The sequence below is a fragment of the Pollachius pollachius genome, assembly GCF_949987615.1.
Source record: "Pollachius pollachius genome assembly, chromosome: 1".
NCBI classification, from domain to species: domain Eukaryota; kingdom Metazoa; phylum Chordata; class Actinopteri; order Gadiformes; family Gadidae; genus Pollachius; species Pollachius pollachius.
Window position 1 is genome coordinate 8,386,886 of NC_136934.1, and position 21,051 is coordinate 8,407,936.

Sequence of the window (21,051 nt, forward strand, 5' to 3'; positions counted from 1 at the left end):
GAGCCACAAAGTAGAGGTTTACTTTTCAACAATAACATCCCCAACAGCTTCCTTCCCTAGATGTCCGACATGGAGCCATGGTGGCTGGACATCAGCTGAGGAACCTGGCCAACATGACCAACCTGGTTTGGCTGGCAATTCATTCAAAACATTTTTATTAAATCAAGAAATGTTTAGTACATTTTTCTGTCAGTGATCACATTTCCTGGGCCACTAGCAAAAAAGCTTTGACCACATTTTATTTTCTCAATGGATGCTGAATGTTGATATTTCAATTAGTTGATAATATTTTACATGGTACGAAGAAGAAGGAAAAAACAGAAACCGTACTCCTATGTAGACTATGTGCGAAGCGCATAGCTCTCAATTTGTCAAGCTTAGATGGATATGAGTAAATCTCGATGCAGAGGCTTATTTTTGTAACAGGTACACATAACATCCACACACACACACACACCCACCCACACACACATACACACACACACACACAGACCACTGGCAGTGAGCACAGTACTACGGCAAGCAGTGGATCCCTGGGGATTGATAAGAATAAATGATTTCATAGAACTCCTTTTTTTCTATGAAATCGAACAAAAGGGGGCTGAAAAAAGGGGGCTGATAAAAGTAACCACAGGTTACTTTTATATTTCAGCTACTTTTATGTGTCATGTGTCAGAACATTCTAAATTAAATATAAAATATTGTTAAATATTATGATTCACAGGTTACTTTTGGACAGAGACACAAGGCCGGCCACTAGGGGGCAGTAGCAACCCTAGAAAGAAACGAAGGATCAATTATCTGGTCAGGAGCAGGTGAGGACTGAGGAAGAATTAGCAGGAGGATATTAAATGATGCCCAAATAATGGGCATCTGCCTTATTATGGAATGATATTATGCTGTACCACTGCATTGCACACGTCATTAGCTCTAGTGCTTTGGCACGAGTTCTGCTTGCGGTTTATTGAGGGAAAAATATGTTGAATATTCTGAAACTGCCAACCTTAGCCAAGAAATACTGCTGATGAATTATTAAAAATATCAAGTGTTCAGTGGGCGAGCATGACAGGAGGTGAAGAGTTAAGAAATCAAGATGTCTTGCTAGCTCATAAATACTCTAAAAAAAGCAACTGTTCAAAATGTAGATGCTTTTGCTTTATAGCAAGAGTAAATCATGTTTCAATTGCGACTGAGCTCCTACTAAGATTCCATTTCTACTAAGTAGTACTAAAGTGGCACATTCAAAGCTGAAATAAACAAAAACGCACAATAATTGAGATGAATGGCCAAGTGTAGATACCGTGGCTTCAATTACATAATTCCGGAACCCGTAAAGGGACATGGTCGTGTAAAAACTTTTTTTTAACGTTTCTCTTGAGCACGAGAAAGTATCTGGTGCTCACGAGAAAGTATCTGGTGCGCACGAGAAAGTATCTCGTGAGCACGAGAAAGTATCGAACGCATATCAGTGGCAACGGTGTGTGTGTGTGTGTGCTTGTGTGTGTGTGCCAGTGACACTGCCAGTGATATGCTATGATACTTTCTCGTGCTCACGAGATACTTTCTTGTGCTCACGAGATACTTTCTCGTGCGCACCAGATGCTTTCTCGTGCGCACGAGAAACGTTAAAAAAAACTTTTTTTACCCAATGTCCCTTTACGGGTTCCGTACATAATCGTTAATTATTGCTCATTATTATTTTCTAAACACATTTATTGTTTTCTTGTACTGACAAGATTATTTTACCTATAGAGGGGCGAATAACAAATGAAACATAAAAGTTCTATTGATGTTCTGAGACACATTAGAACAAATCAACAGGCGTGTTGCCCTTGGACCACCATTTGGTCAAATGGTGGTCTGAACAAAGAGTACAACTTTTGTTGCTTCAAATAGTTGATCAAGGGCAGGATAGTCTTGGGGTTAGGTCGTATGACTCCCAGCTTCTGGGTTCAGACCCCAATAGGTAGGTCTTACTGACCAAGTAACCTTAACCAAGTCTAAACAAAAAATTACTAATAGTAAAAAAATTGTTGACAGTTCACTATTTCATTACTCTGATTGCTTCATACGGCACAATAGGAGACATTGGATTTAAAAAAACAATATACAAAACAAATCTCAGTCCCAGTGCCTTATACTGCTTCAAGGTAACTCTGAAATAGGGAAAATAAAACGTGGGCAGACTTGTAACTGAATATTACTTTAGAAAGGGAGCCATTTCAGAACTTGTTTTATAGTAAATATCAATGATACATGGCAGTTATGTAATCATATTCACCTTTAGCAAATGTATACTGTTGGCTTCCTAAGGGCAGGTATGCCTTCAGGGAAAAATGCATGAGCTTGGAGTTGTTTTTGATACCGTATAAGTATCTCTCAATTGGAAAGTCTCTCTCTCTCCCCCCTTCCCTCTATATATATACATCTTTATATCGCTCCCCTGCTCTCTCCCTGTATACCTCTCTGCCAGAACTCAAGGTCCACACAGATGCAGTATAAGTAGCTCCCATATTTTTCCCATCATTCCGTGTTTATCTCCATCTACTCACGGTCCATTGTCCGGCGCTGAGGTTCTGCAGGGCACCGGCGGCCGCCTCCAGGGTGTTGTAGTTCTGGCTCTCCGTCAGCAGAGACAGGTACAGACGCACCACCTCGGGCTGGTACAACAGCTCAAAGCCTAGGCACGCGCACACACACAAACACACACACACACACACACACACCCACACACACACACACACAAACACAAACACGTTAGACTCCCAGGGGAGACAGACATGCCAATTACTGTGAGGGAATCTATGGCCCTCTACCGGAGGGATTCAACGGCAGATCCCTCAGTCTGTGTGTAGTGGTAGAAACAGGAAACAGGAAGTTCCAGTGTGAGCACAATCTATTCTTGTATTAGTCATAAAACGTCATTGGTCAGTTGATCAACAGACACGTCGAGGAAGTTATTGATTGGATGAAGCTGTGTGTACATTCGGAGAATCCTGTACGCCCGGTGTGATGCCGACGTCCAATCACAAGCGCAGACACATGGCGCAGGATTAATTGTGTTATCAGATGCGGTGCAGCCTGCGGGGGCCCGGGGCGGGATGGAGCGACAGAAAGAGCTGAAACAAATCACGGCGCTCTCCATTCTTCTGATACATGTTGTTGTTTACCAACAACACACAAGAGATGTACAGGGTGTTCGCCGTTCACAATCAATTCGGTTAAACAATGCGACGGGAGAGAACGGCATCAACCCCCCCCACCCCGGAACAAAGGAGTCCCTGTTGAGGCGAGGACAAACCCAAGGTGTTCCCCAGCTGAGCTTGAATGTCCCCAGAGGGGGAAAACGTTTGTTCTCCAGCTCAATGCAAAGCAATTCATCACATTACGATGCATTGCCTTGCGTGTGCCAGGCAAGTACTCACTTAAAGGCAGCGAGTCGGGAGTCTGTTTCAGACTCAATCAATTATAATTTTCTACAAGTGTAAGCGTGTTGTTGTTCTGCTCAGACATGTAACAAAAACAACCCCCGACCATCACTCATTCGAAGAACGCCTTGAACAATACACCGCTGCCTTCTCACATTCCTCCTCCTTGATTTGAGTAAGGTGTGTTTCATCTGTGGCAGTGAGTGAACTGCTGTTTAACAGTTTTCAAGGGCGGTCAATTCTTCTGATAGTGGTTCAGACAGTCTTATGTATTCTGGGTGACTCACCTGACAACGTGAGGGGAAACAGAACAGGCACCGACAGTTTAGGATACATGTTTTTCCCCCGAAGGCAGTAACATCTAATATAAAGATGCTCGATGGTCTTTTGCTGAAAGTCATCTGGGCTCTAATTAAAGAAAACAACTTTCCCCCCCGTACGGGCTCCACATGTCCACGGCTCTTCTTTTTCAAAAGCTTGTAACATGTGGGCAGCGATGTTATATAGCAGCCATGTTTGATTGATGACAGCTGACTGGTCCCCTCGGTGAATACACTGAGGCGTGGAAAAGAGGGCTTATCGTTCAGTTAGTATAAAACCCCAAAGAGGAACTCAAAGCTCCTTCTGTCTTAAAAAAAACACAATGACATAGTGTAGTGTGTAGTAGAGTAGACTCGATTTGATTCTTTAGTCATTAGTCAAAAACAAACAGAGATGTACTCCTCTAAATCTGGGCGTCTGGTCCATAATTTGTTATAAGTGTCTCGCAAAGCACCCGAAGTGTAGAAACTCACACACGATGCAATTTAACCAAGAGATGGTAACACACCCACCAACAAACCATGGATTTAATCCATTTAAACTTTCCCTCTAAGACAATAGACACTATCTGGTATCAAGTATATTCTAGTGTGTATATGGGCGCAGTGTGTTGGTGTGCACACGTGCATGCGTATACATGGTTATAGGGTGCCAGCTTAGGAGAAAGACAGTGAGAAATCCCCTGGTTATTTCTGTGGAGTGGTGAGTCGCTGTATATGCTCAATACCAGCATCGATGCGTGCCAGATCGTGAATCTCATCCCAGGGGCTCCTCTGATAGTAAATAATACATCTGCCAGTGCATCTGCAGGAAGGCTGGTCTGCGTTGGACTCTTCTCCCTTTGCCCGCGGACGGTTTGTTGCCCACTCTGCACACCAGAGTGCGATGGTGCGCATAGACACTCAATCTCCCAGGCACCTCGTCGCTGTATGAGATGTCAGCCAGTCACACAATCCATGCCAATATGATGAATATTTATCGTAGCGGCGTGGGTATGGGAGGCCCTAACACGTTCGTCTCCGTTGATGTGGTGTATGGTCATAGGATGGGAATGAAAGCCGATCCAAAGGTTACTTACTGACAGCACAACGACATTTATGCTGTGCGTGTGTGTGTGTGTGTGTGTGTGTGTGTGTGTGTGTGTGTGTTTGTTTGTGTGTATCAGACACATACACTGTCATTGTGGGACTGTTGTCAATTTATAACTGGAATTTTTTTTCTTGCTATACTCAAGTTTTTCCTATCTATCCATAATCTAGATCTTATCTTTTGCAATCCTTCCTTAATGGTTCAAAAAGACTATTGTTTTATGATCTACTGAGGTATAAAACTCGAGTTTATAATATCCACCCTGATCCACCCGACCCTGCGTGCACACACAAGCCTGCAGACAGTAACAGTTACAGTTACACACACACACACACACACACACACACACACACACACACACACACACACACACACACACACACACACACACACACAAATGCAGACTTCATGATTGAAGACATTCAAGTCTCCGAGGCTACCGTCATCCCCTGGGCAGCTGACCACAGTGATATCCACACGCACGCACACACGAATGCAGGCACACATGCAGGCACACTTGCCTCAAGCAAAAGCCCCTCATTAGTCATAACCAGCCTGAAACATGGTGGTCATCATCGAGTAGCTTATGCTTGGTCATAAACTCACCACCTTCCCTCAGTAAAATATATAACATACAGGCAGACCGAGATAAAAAGACATCATCAAACTTAAAAAGACAGAAAAATAAGCATAAAGAAAATAAATAGCTAAAGGAGAGATGGAAATAGACAAAAGTACTGAGATCCTAAGAGACGGGGCGGGGGGGTGAGTGGGCGGTCACATTCTACTCTCATGAAAGGCCAACTAAATAATAAACCACACCATTCCAGCGGCCACAATTCTCTTATTCGGTATTGTGAGTCGCATTCATACATCTGACAATCACGCTCGCATATTCAACCCCTCTCTACTCACCCGTCGAATTGTGCCTTTCTGAAAGTTACGAGAAGGCAAGACCTTCGAGGGCCGGTGCAAACAACAACACATTGTAAAAATATATGGAGGGCCCGTCGAGCAAGGATGGCAGTGGCATAGCTCAAACGAATCTTAAATCACATCAAACTCGCCGAACTCTGAGTTCAGTCCGGAGCGGGGAAATCAACACGCTTTCAGGGTGAATTGAAAACTCATTTCTTCTGTGTTTCACTGTGTTTGTCACAGCGTGCAGCAAAGCAAGAGCGGATCCCATATTCAGATGGAGTGGGATAACGTGCATGGCGCCTGATGTTCCGTAACTCGGGGAAACCCACAAGGCGGGTTCAAACTGGGGACGTCATTGCTGAGGGGACATCCGAGAAGAGCAGCCCCCCCCCTTGCTGTGTACCCCGCGTTAATAACATCGGGTTGAGGGCCCGGCCAAGTGTCACAAAGACCGTTCCACGCCCCCTCCACCACCAGCACGCCCCCTCCACCCATGAGACAAGCAGGAGCCAGGGGTGCACAGCTTGTTGGGCCCCTCTCGAGTCACTGTGGCGTAGGTTTGGTACCCACAGAGAAGTTGGCACACCGACTCTTGCTGGAAGTCAAAAGAAGGTTAGGGAGAAATAAAGGAGAGAGAGAGAGAGAGAGAGAGAGAGAGAGAGAGAGAGAGAGAGAGAGAGAGAGGGTTAAGAGAGAGAGAGAGAGACAGAGAGAGAGAGAGAGAAAGAGAGAGAGAGAGAGAGAGAGAGAGGGTTAAGAGAGTTGAGAGAGAGAGAGAGAGAGAAAGAGAGAGGGTTAAGAGAGGTGAGAGAGAGAGAGAAAGAGAGAGAGAGAGACAGAGCGAGAGAAAGAGAGAGAGAGAGAGGGTTAAGAGAGGTAAGAGAGAGAGAGAGAGAGAGAGAGAGAGAGAGAGAGAGAGGGTTAAGAGAGGGAGAAAGAGAGAGTGATAGAGAGCTACGATAAGAAATTCTCCACCACAAGATGCACCGCAGGTAATACAATACTGGGAACAGGGGAAAGGGAAAGGTTAGGAGATGAGGTAAGAGGAAGTTAAAGAAAAGAGACTGAGATGGCTGGGGTTCTCTCTTCATCCGCTTTCTTTCTGTATGCATCCCCTTCGTTCTCTCTGTTGCTCCATTTCGTTCTCCCTCGCTAAAGCCCACCACAGGAGGTTGGCTCCAGAGCTGGCAGAAGACAGATAGGTGAATGCTCTTCTCTGTCACCAAGCACAATAACAAGCCCTCCTCCCCTGCTCGCCCACTGTCCAGCTCCTCTGTAACGAAGCCAGGATCCTTCCTGTTTGCTTCAGATGGAAACGTTTTGCGCCTGCGAGGCCCCCACAAGACGAGGAGTGGGAGGAGGAGAGAAGGAGGTGGGAGGAGGAAATCACATTATACCATCCGGTGCCAAAAGGATGGGCAAATGGGTAGGTGCCAGGCAGCCAAAGCCTCTCACACTCATAGAGGAACTACGACTTATTATTCAGCGGATGCTTTTCTCCCAAGCAACTTGTGAATTCAGATGCGTGTCGATAAAGAGCAGGTAGAGGTGAGGGCATCTTGCACAAGGGTGCCTGCAGGTATGCTGAGGACAGTGGGGTTCAAACCCAGAACCTTTTGACTAGGAGTCAACCCCCCCCCCCCCCCCCCAACCATCCTGATGAACAGCCATGTAGTGCTTGGTAGAACCAATCCAGAGCCATATTTCTATCCAGGCTCTCTGGGTCTTTATGAGAGAACATACCTGGCGGCCACATGGCTGGCTGAAGCACCGTAATGTGATGCCTTTCCAATGTTCTCTCCCTGCTAATGTAATAGTATTTCACCGCCTTGGGGTGAAGCACGGGTCTGTTTGTTTATTTTGAAACCCCGGTCAGGCCAAAATGTTTTCTATTCTCAATGAGAGAAAAGGAGGACAAAATATTGACAAGGTAGGTTAGAAAATGACTCATCACAACATGTTGTTCTTGCCCTAATGGCTGTCCGAGTGAGTTGGGAATGAAACTGTGTATAACTTCCCATACGCGGTTCACTGGCCATTTCACCTCCACCTGACACACACAAGCAGCAGTGGATGTTCAATAGTAGATGTTTTTATGTTATGGTAGATAGTTGATGTGTTTATGTTCTTTGGTACTGCGAAAAACTTAATCGATTTCTGTCAGGGTTTTTTTTAACCATGGACCTGTTCACCAGCAAACAGTGCAAGTGGGCAAGTGTGTGCTAGTTTATTGAAATATATAAAAGACATCTCTGTCGCTCTCCCTCTGCCATGTTCTACCTGTTGAACATGGCATGGTTGTACACAGATCATTTAACCCCATACCCTTATAAGCACCTTGTTCTACACACAATATACCACTCAGAGAGAGAGAGAGAGAGAGAGAGAGAGAGAGAGAGAGAGAGAGAGAGAGAGAGAGAGAGAGAGAGAGAGAGAGAGAGAGAGAGAGAGAGAGAGAGAGAGACAGGGGGCTGAATATGAAGAGATCAAGCAGAAGACAGAGAATATCTGTGGAGGAGAGGAGTCGTACAGGAGGCAGCTGGTTGCTATGGGAACCCCATTCTATCACTTTTAACAAATCTGTTCATTAGTTTAGTGTGTCTGTGTGTGTGAGAGTGTGAGTGCCAGCCACAGGGATGAGGCAGAGGGAGGTAGAGATCTTCTTTCACGTTCTGCCCATCATCACTGAGTCTTAACATGTATAGAAGGAGCAGTATGACTTGTCTTGCTGTTCTCTGGCCTTTGTGGATCAGGAGGAGAAGCAGGCGCTCTCCCACCTTCCCTGCGTGGTAATTACCTAGAAACTGTCTTCCTTCGGGTCTGCTTTACCCTGAGGGTTGCAATTAGAAGCTCTGTCCCCCTGGTGTCTAATAATCACACTGGCTATGAACCTCGAGTGCTCCACAGTTGTGAAGTAGTTTGTGCCTGTGGGTGTTGTGTGTTGTGTGTGCGGGGTTTGAACTACAATGTGCGTGTGTGCATGTGTTTGAATTACAGTGCGAGATTCTGTGTGTGTGTGTGTGTGTGTGTGTGTGTGTGTGTGTGTGGGGGTATTTGTGTCTATATATTTGTGTGTACATGTGTGCGTGCGTGTGTGTGTGTGATTGTGCGTGGGCATTTGCATTGCATGGGTGTGTGCAGGGACTTTGCAGATGGGTGCGTGACTGTGTGAGCAAGCAGCACCCTAAGTGCTTGAGCACATTATCCAGGCCAGTCACGTCAGCTCCCAGACACCAAAGGGAGCAGAAACGCAGACACCCTGAGTGTGTCAAGGAAAAGAGGAAGGATGAGGGGAAGAGAGAGAGAGAGAGACACTCATAGAGAAGCACACTGTGTGATCACTCTAGCAGTTTAAGTTGTGATCAACAAATTTCATTTCTACTGGTAAGCTGGGAGTAGGTTAATACCAGCTAACCATCCTAGTTTGAGTTCAAGCGAAGCCAAAATGGAGAATTGCTAATGTTGAATAATACATATTTTGAAAGAGAAGATGAGAGGAAGGAGGGGGAGAGGGGAAGAGGTGAGGAGGGGAGAGATGAGAAAGAGGAAAAAGAGACGAGGGGGGAAGCAGGGGGAGAGAATGGATGCAGGCATAGATTGTTGTGAGGTTGAGGAATCAGCACCCTTCTCTATCAACAGTTCAGACAAAAAGTAATGAATCTATCGTACGCATGTCATTTTTTATTTCTTATGCACCAAAACGTTCGAGTAATAAAGTGATCTTATGCTTGTCATACGCACACACCGGTGTGCAATGCAACATGAACGTAAATACAGGTCTTTCTATATCCTTATGCTCATGACCGGCTTAGATCATGACCATACATTTATGCACATAAATTACAATATACGGTGGTCACAAAAGATTCAATTTAACACCAAAGGAAATTTATGAATGAAAATAATTAATAAAGATGATACATTTTTTATGGAATGGAAGAGTGACGAAGTCCCGCGTTTATAGGAGTATCACTATTTCCCGCACAGTTGTCTATTGGAGGTAAAAAATATTTAACCTCTGATATACCTCAAAACAAGCGCTACAAATGAATGCTTTCTTAATAGCACTGGCCAAACTGGTGGGGGAATGAGTGAGGCTGACCAAGTTCTCTGCACTCGGAGATGTGCGTTGCAAGCACCATTGGAGAGTGCATTCCCTTTCTGTGACCGTCCTTGAACTCTTTGTCCGATGTCGACCACAGTCTATCACTCTTAAGATTTTTGCCAATGTGTATGGAAACAAATAAAATGCAACGTGTCCTTAAAAGGATGATACTGCCAAGGATTGCATGGATTAAGCAGCTTATGGAGGGCTGGGAAGCTCCTGCTATATCTTTAGAGACGTGCAAGTTGCCAAAAACCTGAGGGTGGAGAGGACTTGGGCGTTAAGAGAGAGAGAAGACGCGGCCCCTTCTTCTTATGCGACAGCCCACTCCAAAATGCTAGATCGGCCATTTGACACGCTCACCTCCCACAGCTGCAAGAATTGCATACAATTTCGTAAAATCTCTCATTTAATAATGTGCCGGATAGTCAAATGATCTGACTAATGAGAAATTATCAATCTTACTTGATTCAATTATCGAATAGGCCTACTTTAAACGTATGACTACATCATTTGTATCATAAGAGTTCACGCTACTTCCTGGGGGGAAATTGTATTTGTATATGGTAAAATGGTAAATGGACTGCATTTATATAGCGCTTTTATATAGTGCTTTGAAGTGGCCCCTCATAGCACTTTACAATATGGCCTAACATTCACCCATCCATGGTTAACACCGTCACACACCGATGACAGTGTCAACCATGCAAGGCGAGAGCCAGCTTGTCGGGAGCAGTTAGGGTTAGGTGTCTTGCTCAGGTACACCTCGACACTCTGGCTTGGAGGAGCCGGGGATCGAGCCAGCAACCTTCTGGTTACCAGCCAACCCACTCCAACCTCCTGAGACATCCATGCCGCATGCCGCCGTATAAGTTGGTCAAACGCATTATTTGGACATGTTGGCAATTACTATGGTAATTTTCCTATACACTCTACCGCTTGTTCTGCGTACGCATCAGAGAATGTGCAAAAATGTACTCCCCAAGTACGCACATTGTCAAGCTGAGAAACAGCTGATCAATCCCAAGTTTTGTTGTAAAACTGCGTGCGCATGGATCCGCACATATTTCTTCATACGCAAGCGCAGTCATCAGAGACTGCAGAGTTCGGTCTGTGTGTTTGTGCGTGCGTGATTGGCCAAATAGCTAGACTGATAGGAGGAAGTGGAAGCCTGAGAACTACTGTTTGCCTTCAGGCAAACTCTGGAAACCATATAATAATGATGATGATGAGGGGCGGGGGGGGGAATGGAGGGCTAAGGCTGGAGGTTTAATTAGGGGCTGGAATTGACAAAACGAGTACTTTTTCCTGAATGAGTCAGGGCGTCGGAGCTGAAGAAACACCAGTGCATTTGGTTTCTGCCTTTCACATCTGTATGCAGCTGTGGTGTCGCTCTGCGGTGTCATATAACGTTCTGTGCAGTGCTTGAAATAATTACAAGCCGGGGGGTGTTGGATGGGGGGGTGTGGGGGTTATTATGCTCTGACGGCCGCGTCACCATCCTGTCTGCAGTCACTGATAGAGCACACACGTCAGGCATCGCATTTACCAAGGCGACCGGCGGTGGCAGAATGAGAAGCAGAGGTGATTTAAAGGCCCCTGTCTCTCTGGAGGAGACGGGGGGGAGGGAGGGCGCTGGTGGATCGGACCAGCTGGGATGTCACGCTGCATATCCGGGAGCGTGGAGGAGGAGGCCCCCTGTGGAGAGCTCCATGGCTGCTGGAGGAGAACGACAGGCAGGATGGCGTGTCCTCAAAGATGCCTCACCGTAAGCATGCATCCGACCGGCGGCGGCGGTTCTGGCTGTGCGAGGTGAGGTGAGAACCGGAGTGAGCACGGGAGTGACGATGAAAGCTTTTGATTGGCTGTGCGATTGGAAGGCTTTTCCCCGCTGCCTGCCTGCCTGAATACCAGTTGCGGGCTGCCTCCTCTTCCTCATCGCTCCTCTTCCTCAGTGACCGGAGGCAGGGATGCGATGATGTGTGTGTGAGATTATCTGAACCCCCCGAGGACCATGTTTTTTTGTATGCTGAGGCAATGCGCACAGACAGATACCCTCACACACAGGTGTTAAAAGATAGGAACATCCAGAAATCCTGCTGCTGCTATGGAGTACACAGCTGCAGACAACAGCATGCACACACACAAACATTGGTCGAAGCCTATTGTGCAGTCAATCACCCCCATGGCCTCCGTGAGCCCCTCCGACCCAAATGGGACACCGTGTCTAATGATTGCCTCTCTAGGTCATGTATTCTCTCTCTTGCTCCCTCCCTCCCTCCCTCTTTTTCTTTCTCGCACACACACACACACACACACACACACACACACACACACACACACACACACAAACACACACACACACACACACCAGGATGGACAACATTTTACAACCCCTCTGGTCAAGGTCACACTGTACTCCCCTGTGCGCATATTTTTGTACGTGTGAAAGAAGGAGAGTTAAGTAACTAAGGGGAAGGGGTCAACACATGTGTTTAGGTACATGCTCATTCCATGCGTGTGTGCGGTCGATTTACAGACACACACATGCATTCATGCAACGCAATGTGTACATCATTAGTCTACTGTTTGTCTAATGAAAGACAGTAGGGAGGCCCTCTTCACCCAGAAGCAAAACAAACACTTTAAATCACTCCAAACCACTCCACATCACATTGGCTACAAACAGGACTTAGTAGTAGGCCACATTGTAAAAGGTGCAAGTAAACTGACTCCCTCCCTTTTTTAGGGAATCTTTACAAGTGCCTGTTCCATGCTAACGAGACACTTCATACGGATAATATTTCATAATATTATAGTTTACAGAGAGGCAGGGCCCTACTGTTAGGGTTAGGGTTAGGGTTAGCTAAGGTTAGGGTTAGCCCCCTTGCTTTCCCAACAGTCTCTGTCACAGTTACCTCCCACCCGCGCACAAACACACACCAACAAGAGTCAGACACAATGAATTAGCTTCTAAAGCTATTCACGTGCTAACACCGCCCACCCCCTGCTCCTGCTGCTACGCTACGCACCACGCCTGAACAACCGCTGGGGTCAAATATATCGCCATCTCAGTATCCATCACTTGCAGTTTTCTTATTGGATGTTTGATGGTTTCATTAAAGGATTCAACAAATTATTGCAGAGGCCTCAGCCAACCCCCCAATCCCCATCCCCCCGCACCCAACTTCAGTTCCAGGTGCTAAATACAGATGTTTCTCTTAACATCAACGATCTGTTCAGCATATCTTACACACCATGGAAGCACATTTTCAAAAAATTCTACAATTATTTCTAAGACGAGAAACATCAACGTCATGCTGCTAAAATGAGCAGCGTGGTTAAATATTTGTATTTCAGAAGTTCCCCTCACCCCCACCCTCCTAAAGTCAGGCACGCTATGGCACAAGCACATGGCACATTTAACCATGTACCAATTTTATCCTAAGCTGGAAAAATGTCAACTCGTGTCAGTGTTGACTGTGGAAGTCGATAAATAAATATATATAAATATGCACTGCAGCAAGGAGTGCCTTCGGAAAACACTGAAAAGCACAGCGATGCTAAAAATACTCAACAGGCTTTCATGGGGATAGACATTTCCCCTAATACTGCGGAACACCACATGTAAACACAGTGCAAAAAAAACCTGCAGCACTCTCAAACCTTGCAGGTAACCATAAATAAGTTTAATTTACAGACACTAACAATAACCGACACACACACACACACACACACACACACACACACACACACACACACACACCCACACACATTATGGTAAAAGCTTATTTATGAGGACCGGGCGCTTGTATTCCTATAATGAAGCATGCAGTAGCTGGTCCTCATTAAACCTCCCACTGAAACTGTTTATACCGCTCGCTTGCTGTATCTCATGGCTTCAATACAGCAGGATACAAATATAGTACCCAGAAGCGGTACTATAGCCTAGAATAAAACAAAACATAACCGCTTATTGTTTACCATGCCATCCTATGTACCCTGAGTGCTTGTAGTGTTGCGATCGACTTCCCCAGAGCTCTCCAGGAACACAAGATGGTTAGCGGAGTGGAGGAGGTGACAATTGAGTGCCAAGAAATGGCGCTAATGTGATGCTAACACCTCAACCTCAGACCAGGGGTAATTATACTAATTGCTTCCCCCCCCCCCTCGTTGTTTGCGTAGCGCGATAGCCAAAGTGGTGGCCATTGATGCGGCTATAGTTCAGCCTCAATGACGCCAGGGATATAGTTTAGCTAGGCCGGATCAGAAGAAGCTGAACAATTAGGACCTCCGTTTTACCACCGGGTGTGATTTTGATTAGAGATTTCAAGACATTTCAAGACATTTCACGATCTACCCTCTTGTGACATCATACGTGGGAGTCACCGCCCAGCTGTTTGATGGATAGATGAGCTTCCCATTTGGTTCAGTCCACTGGGAGTGCCATTAGCTTGATCTATTCATCCTAAATCTGGGTGGATACTCCCATGAGTGATGTCACTAGAGGCTAGATTGTGAAATGGTTTGTAATGCCTAATCAATGTCACACCTGGTGGGGAAATAGGTGACATTTAAGGCTTGTTGAAGCATTGCTAGATGCTGCTTTCTGTTCAGGCCTGTCAAGGGCAAGGTAAAGTCATAGACAGCGAGCATGGTGCCAGACCGTATGTACACAACTCAAGTTTGAGTTCAGAAAAGTTAGGGGGTGAAAGGCCAGAGAAGCCGGTATGCTCGAGGTATTTGGCACAATGTGTGTGTGTGTGTGTCAATAGAGCCGTGTGTGTTTTTTCAAACCCATTACGTCTCGTGTTACATACGTGACTGTGTGTGTATGAACAGATGTACGGAGACCAGCGATGCCGTTTGACGTCAAACTGTCTGGTCGCGCACTCATGTGAATTGTGACAGTGGGAGGACAGAAGGCGGAGGAAGAGGAGGAGGGGGGAGGGGGATGAGGAGGAGAAGGAGGTGAAGGGAGAGCAGGAGGAGTAGGAGGGTTGGGAGGTAAAACAGTTTGGTATGAACCAAGGAGTTATATCTGTGTTCCACTCAGAGATGAGGGGGATTGTTGTTCGTGAACGACAAGACAGCAGAAAACAGACACTCCAACTCAGTGAAGGAGAACTTTCAGTATCTGGGTATGAGGTTTCTAAACAGAACCAAAGTAAATAGATAAATAAATAAAAATAAAAAAATGGTAGAGAAACTTTTCTGCAGTTCTGAATTATTCAGAAAGTTCCGCTGCTTGCTTGGGGCACAACGTAGGCGCTCAAGATATAACTTGTCCCGCCTAATTTGTATGGTGCTACCTTTTAAGCCTGACACAGCGCTGGTTTGGCGTCACCAATGCAAGTCGCTTTGAGAAATTGATTCCGTTTTTTTGCCGTAGCGTGTCAGGTTTGCGCCGCGCAAACGGATTGCTGTCGGGTGGATTCTCTCGGCGTAGCATCCAAGGCTAATGTGGTTATCCTGACGGGCATATCAGAGGAAGCTCAATCCAGGCACCGATATGAACAGATCAAACTTTGACAAACCTTCAGCTGTCATACATTATTTTTACTTTGCGCCTTCAAGACGCAAGGCAAAGTAGTGAAAGTAGTGACGACTCGCACCGCCAAACGTTATGACTCTCTTGACGGTAGACTGCTCAGTGAGTTTTACTCCCAAACGGAAAGGTTATGGTTTCTAACCCAAATATCTCCAGTCTATCCATGGGTAAGATGCATAACCCAATACCTACTAATTATTGATGTAAAATGGAGCCAGTTAGATTATTAGTGAGAACATTTGTCTAACATAACATGGTACTCTACTCTATGGTCAGTTCGTCCTTATTGGTCGATTCAAACTGTATATGACTCAGGAACAGTATTAATATGGCTAATCTGAAGAAGATGTTTAAGCTCCAACATTGAATCAACTTCATTGGTTCACTGCTGTCATGAGACCAGTCCCTTTGCCACTGCTAAATGCCAATATTGTCAAACCATAACTTTTGTTGTGGCCCTACAGCAAGCTGCCAGGAGTTGTTGTCCAGAAACAGTCAATTTCTGTTTCTGCAGTATTTGTTCATTTTGTATGGTTCTCCTGGGCATACAACTGCCTCAGCCATCTTTGTTTCCGATGTCATCCAAGATGAATGATGAGCAGAGAAAAAGCGGTTGGAAAAACTGCCTGGATTGAACATTATTTTTGCAAGTGTTCTTTTTTGTCATATAGCTGCTTCAGTTTAGGTAGGTAACAGTTTGCTTGCTCATACAGTTTCTGACCCTGGGCCACTATACAAAAGGTTGGCCTTTGGACAACAACTATAACAAAATCAGGAAGTGACACACCTACACACACAGTGTTTGTGTGTGTAGGTTTGTGTGTGTACTGCTTTACCTGAAGCAGCCTGCACTGTCGACCCCCTCGCCTTATCTTCTCCGCGTCTGTCCATCCATAGACTTAGGTCTCCTACTAGTTCTCCACCCCTCACTCTACCTTGCATCCTCCTGTGCTATGAGGGATTTTGCTACTGTCCAGTGTGCTGGCATAACTCCTCCGCCTCAAACCCCAGGAAACTGTTTTCCTTGTTCTCTTCCCTCCTCAACCCTCCCTCCCCTCCTCCTCCTTCCTGCCTCACTGCTGATGACTTTGTTACCTACTTTACCCAGAAAGTAAAGGACATTAGCTCCTCTTTTATCACTGCCACCATCCTCCCTCCCCCGACCCCCACCTCTGTCTTTACCCAATTCATCCCTCTCACCTCAGACGAGGTCAACAGAATTATAACATCTAACCATGCCACCACCTGCCCCCTTGACACTATCCCTTCCTCCCTCCTCCAGGCTGTGTCAAACGACATCCTGCCATTTCTAACCACACTTATTAACTCCTCCCTCACTTCTGGCATTGTTCCAACGTCTTTCAAGACTGCCAGAATAAAGCCTCTCCTCAAAAAACCAACGCTTGATACCACTGACATCCAGAATTACAGACCGGTATCTCTTCTTTCATTCCTCTCTAAAACATTAGAACGTGCCAACCAACTGTCCTCCTATCTCTCATCTAGCAACCTGCTTGACCCTCACCAGTCAGGCTTCAAAAAAGCACACTCCACTGAGACGGCTCTCCTCGCGGTGACTGAGTCCCTCCGGGCGGCCAGAGCCTCGTCCCTCTCATCGGTTCTCATTCTCCTTGACTTGTCTGCAGCATTTGACACTGTGAACCACCAGATCCTCCTCGCCACTCTCGCCGAGCTTGGCATAGCTGAATCTGCCCTTTCCTGGTTCACGTCCTACCTGATGAATCGCACTTATCAGGCAACATGGAATGGCTCCTTGTCCAAACCTTGGACGCTTGATACAGGTGTCCCTCAAGGCTTGGTGCTGGGGCCTCTTCTGTTCTCCCTCTACACCAGATCTCTGGGCTCTGTAATTACATCCCACGGCTTTTCCTATCACTGCTATGCTGACGACACTCAGCTATTTCTCTCCTTTCCCTCATCTGACAAAGCCCTGATTGCAACACGCATATCTGAATGTCTGGCAGAAGTCAGCACCTGGACAACTGCCCATCACCTGAGGCTTAACCTCAACAAGACTGAGCTCCTCCTAATACCAGGGAAAGATTGCCCACACATGGACTTACTGGTCACTGTTGAGAACATCACTGTATCTCCTTCTCCAACTGCCAAAAACCTTGGTGTAGTGTTGGACAATCAGTTGTGCTGCACCGCAAACATCACTGCGGTGGCCCGGTCCTGCAGATTTGCACTTTACAACATCCGCAGGATCCGGCCCTTCCTCACAAGGGAAGCAGCTCAGCTTCTAGTCCAATCACTGGTCATCTCCCGCCTCGACTACTGCAACTCGCTCCTGGCTGGACTCCCTGCCTCTGCGATTAAACCCTTGCAGCGCATCCAGAATGCGGCAGCGCGCCTCGTGTTCAACCTACCAAAGTTCTCACATGTAACCCCCCTCTTCCGAGACCTCCACTGGCTCCCTGTAATAGCTCGCATCAGATTCAAGATGATGGTACTGGCATACAAGGCAGTCGATGGAACTGCCCCTGCCTACCTCCAAGCATTAGTAAAGCCACACACCCCAGCTCGATCCCTCCGCTCAACAACCTCAGCTGGACGTCTGGTACTGCCATCGCTAAGAGCAAGCAAAGGTCGATCAGCGAAGTCACAACTTTTCTCTGTTTTGGGACCTCAGTGGTGGAACGAGCTTCCTACCGATGTCAGGACCGCAGAGTCGCTCACCAGCTTCCGCAAAAGACTCAAAACTCACCTGTTCAGAGTTCATCTCGACTCTGCATAGAAACCAATGCACAGCCACCATTGAATGTTGTACGTCCTGGCACTTGTACATTGCACTTATTCAAGGTACTTAATTGTGTAGCATCTACAGTAGCTGCTATCGCTGCTTTACACGGGGAATGGGTTAGCCTAGCGATTGTAATACTTGCACTTTGTTCTATGAACGTCTTTACTGTACCGACAGCGATATATTGTTTCACTTCTTATGACAAATGTACTTATTGTAACAAATGCACTTATTGTAAGTCGCTTTGGATAAAAGCGTCTGCTAAATGCCCTAAATGTAAATGTAAATGGCATATGTTATCTGTGATGCTGTGCCGTATGGCTTGACTGCCCTGTTTATTCTGCCAAGAATTGCCTGTTCATGTGTTCATGTTTTTTTGTCTCTAATGTCTCTGCGTCCGTCCGTCTGTCTGACCTGAAAGTTGGAAAATATAATTACGTATTTTCTTTAATCAGTCAGCTCCCTGTTCCCACAGGAGGTATATTTTGCCTCTTGCCAGGCAGTAATTGCAAATAAAGATTTGTTCTTAATTGACTTGCTTGGTTAAATAAAAGTTGATGATTCACAAACACAAACACAGCAATTTGTGTTGGAAATCCAGATACCTCAGGCTGAGTCGTATCAGCTCGACATCTGAACCACGTATAACATTGCAGCCAAAATGACTGAATGAAGGTTTGTCTTCCATTGCGGATACGTTTTTTCAATTTTTGACTCATCTTGTCTGTCGGAGATTAATTCATAACACACTAGCAGGGCCAGAGAGGATTTGAGGCAGGCGATGCTGCATTGTGATAGAGGGAGGAACAAAGAGAGAAGGTGAGAGAGAGCGTGAGATACACAGAGAGGGAGGGGATAATAGAGAGAGTGTGATAGAGGGGGACAAGGGATAGAGACAGAAAGGGAGATGGTGAGGGAGACAGCGAAAGAGGGAGAACGAGAGTTGGCCAGAGAGAGGATGAGAGAAGGAGAGAGAGAGAAAGAGAGAGAGCAGCGTCAGAGGCAGAGGGAGATGAAGACTGCAACAATGTAATTAAGTTTGTTTTGGTGATTTTGCAGATTTTATCTGGTGAGGGAAGGTTTTGGAAGCAAGATCCGGAGGGAGGGGAATGCTTTGAATGCTTAAAGAGGAGGAAAAAAATAGATCTCTACCTTCAAACAAATATCCCCCTTATTTTCCTTTCATCTCACACATCCTGATGTATTGCTTAATATTTTTTTGAATTAAACAATAACATAATTGTACAATTAATTAGGTGTTGGTGGTTGTAAGCTTGCCAGCTCCCTTATTAACTCTCCCATTTAACACTTCTTAATTACTTTTTTGTCTTCTTCTTGTCCCCCGTTCCCTAGCTCTGCTCTGGAGATGAGGGGCTGGGAATGGGGGGATAGGGGTGACCATAACTCTACAGGCAGTTACGTACTATTATTAATGATGCTAGCACTTGGCCTATGTTAGCTAAGCAACAACACAGTTGAGTAGCCACAAAAGCAACTGGATCGAACGATGAATAACAAATATAGCAAAGTACAGCTCAACATAACATAGCCTTATGTTGCATTACGTAGTATGAAATAGCATTATGTTGCATAACGTAGATTTTTGTTGCATAATGTAGCATAACATTGCATGAAGCAATAAATAGTTTGATTTGAATGAATTTTTTTTCTGAATTTGATTTCAAGCCTTGAAGCCATTAGTATCCTTGACACTACAGCTAACCCCAGCCTGATCTTTAATGCATTTTACTGTGTTGACTTTGATCAAATCAGCTGGCAAATGACCTCACGTGTAATTGTTAAATGTATCTGACGTGTCTACCATCTTATATGGAAGAAAGGATTGTGAGTCTCATGTATCCTCTGTGGTAGCCATTCTTTTTTATTTCCTCCATCTAAAACAAACAAACACTCACCAGTCCCCCTGACACACACACCAAGATGTGTGCAAACTACAAACAAACAGAGAGATGAACCATTGGCTCCTGGTAGCCCCGTCTGGCCCCTTCCGCGAACTCTCGGTTTGACCACAGATGAGACGACAGATACACTCTTCTAATCGCGACCATCTCACTACAATGGTCAAGTGGAAATGCCTGTACACAAACACACCCCCAACACACACACACACACACACACACACACACACACACACACACACACACACACACACACACAGGAACATCCAACCACATCCATCCGTGTCCATTCAAACAGTCTACAGAAATACAAACATTATCATAGAATGTACACCTACATTGCTAAACTTCAAAGAGATGTTGTTCCAATAAGGTCCAGAGTAATTAATGTTTCTAGGCGCTGAGAGTAAATTCAATCTCATTAGCCGAGCATTATGCAAGACTGCCTTTGACAGGGCCCTGTGTTTTACAATATTTGTTTTTTAGTAAATAGCACAAGCCTGCAGTGCAAACATGCATTTCTGCCATGCATGGAGCTTTGTCCTGAGAGGATAATTGTGTCGAGGGGTGGATTCTTAACACAAAGGAGTTTTATCTCAGACTGTTAAACGTTGTGACGGCACTTTATTCATAGCACTATGTTACAATCAAAATCCACCTTCTCTCACCACTGACAAATTAAAGGGAAAAGTCATCTGCACAGTGATACAGGTGCAGTATACTGTTGTACAGTCTATAACGGGTTTATTCAAACGCAGTGGATAAATGCAGTGACCTTCAGAACGGCTCTCTAGAAGGGTCTGAAGGATGTTTATGTGTTCCCTCCTTCTTCATTATATATGTCATAACTCAATAATAAGAATGATAAAAGAGATGATGCATCAAGCTCTTTGACTGATATCTTAGGTTTTGTTTATCTCGGTTCACACACATGGAAAATTAGCATTGCATTT

The 21,051-nt window shown here is 45.5% G+C and overlaps 1 protein-coding gene across 3 annotated transcripts in view; it reads right to left on the bottom strand.

Annotated features, from left to right (window-relative positions):
• arvcfb (ARVCF delta catenin family member b) overlaps positions 1 to 21,051 on the bottom strand; it is a 90,056-nt gene that overhangs the window by 8,728 nt on the left and 60,277 nt on the right. For all 3 annotated transcript variants that reach the window (XM_079743116.1, XM_079743117.1, XM_079743115.1), the window contains one exon: positions 2,553 to 2,680. In XM_079743116.1, coding sequence (XP_079599242.1) covers positions 2,553 to 2,680 — 128 coding nt within the window. The remainder of the gene's footprint in view (positions 1 to 2,552; positions 2,681 to 21,051) is intronic.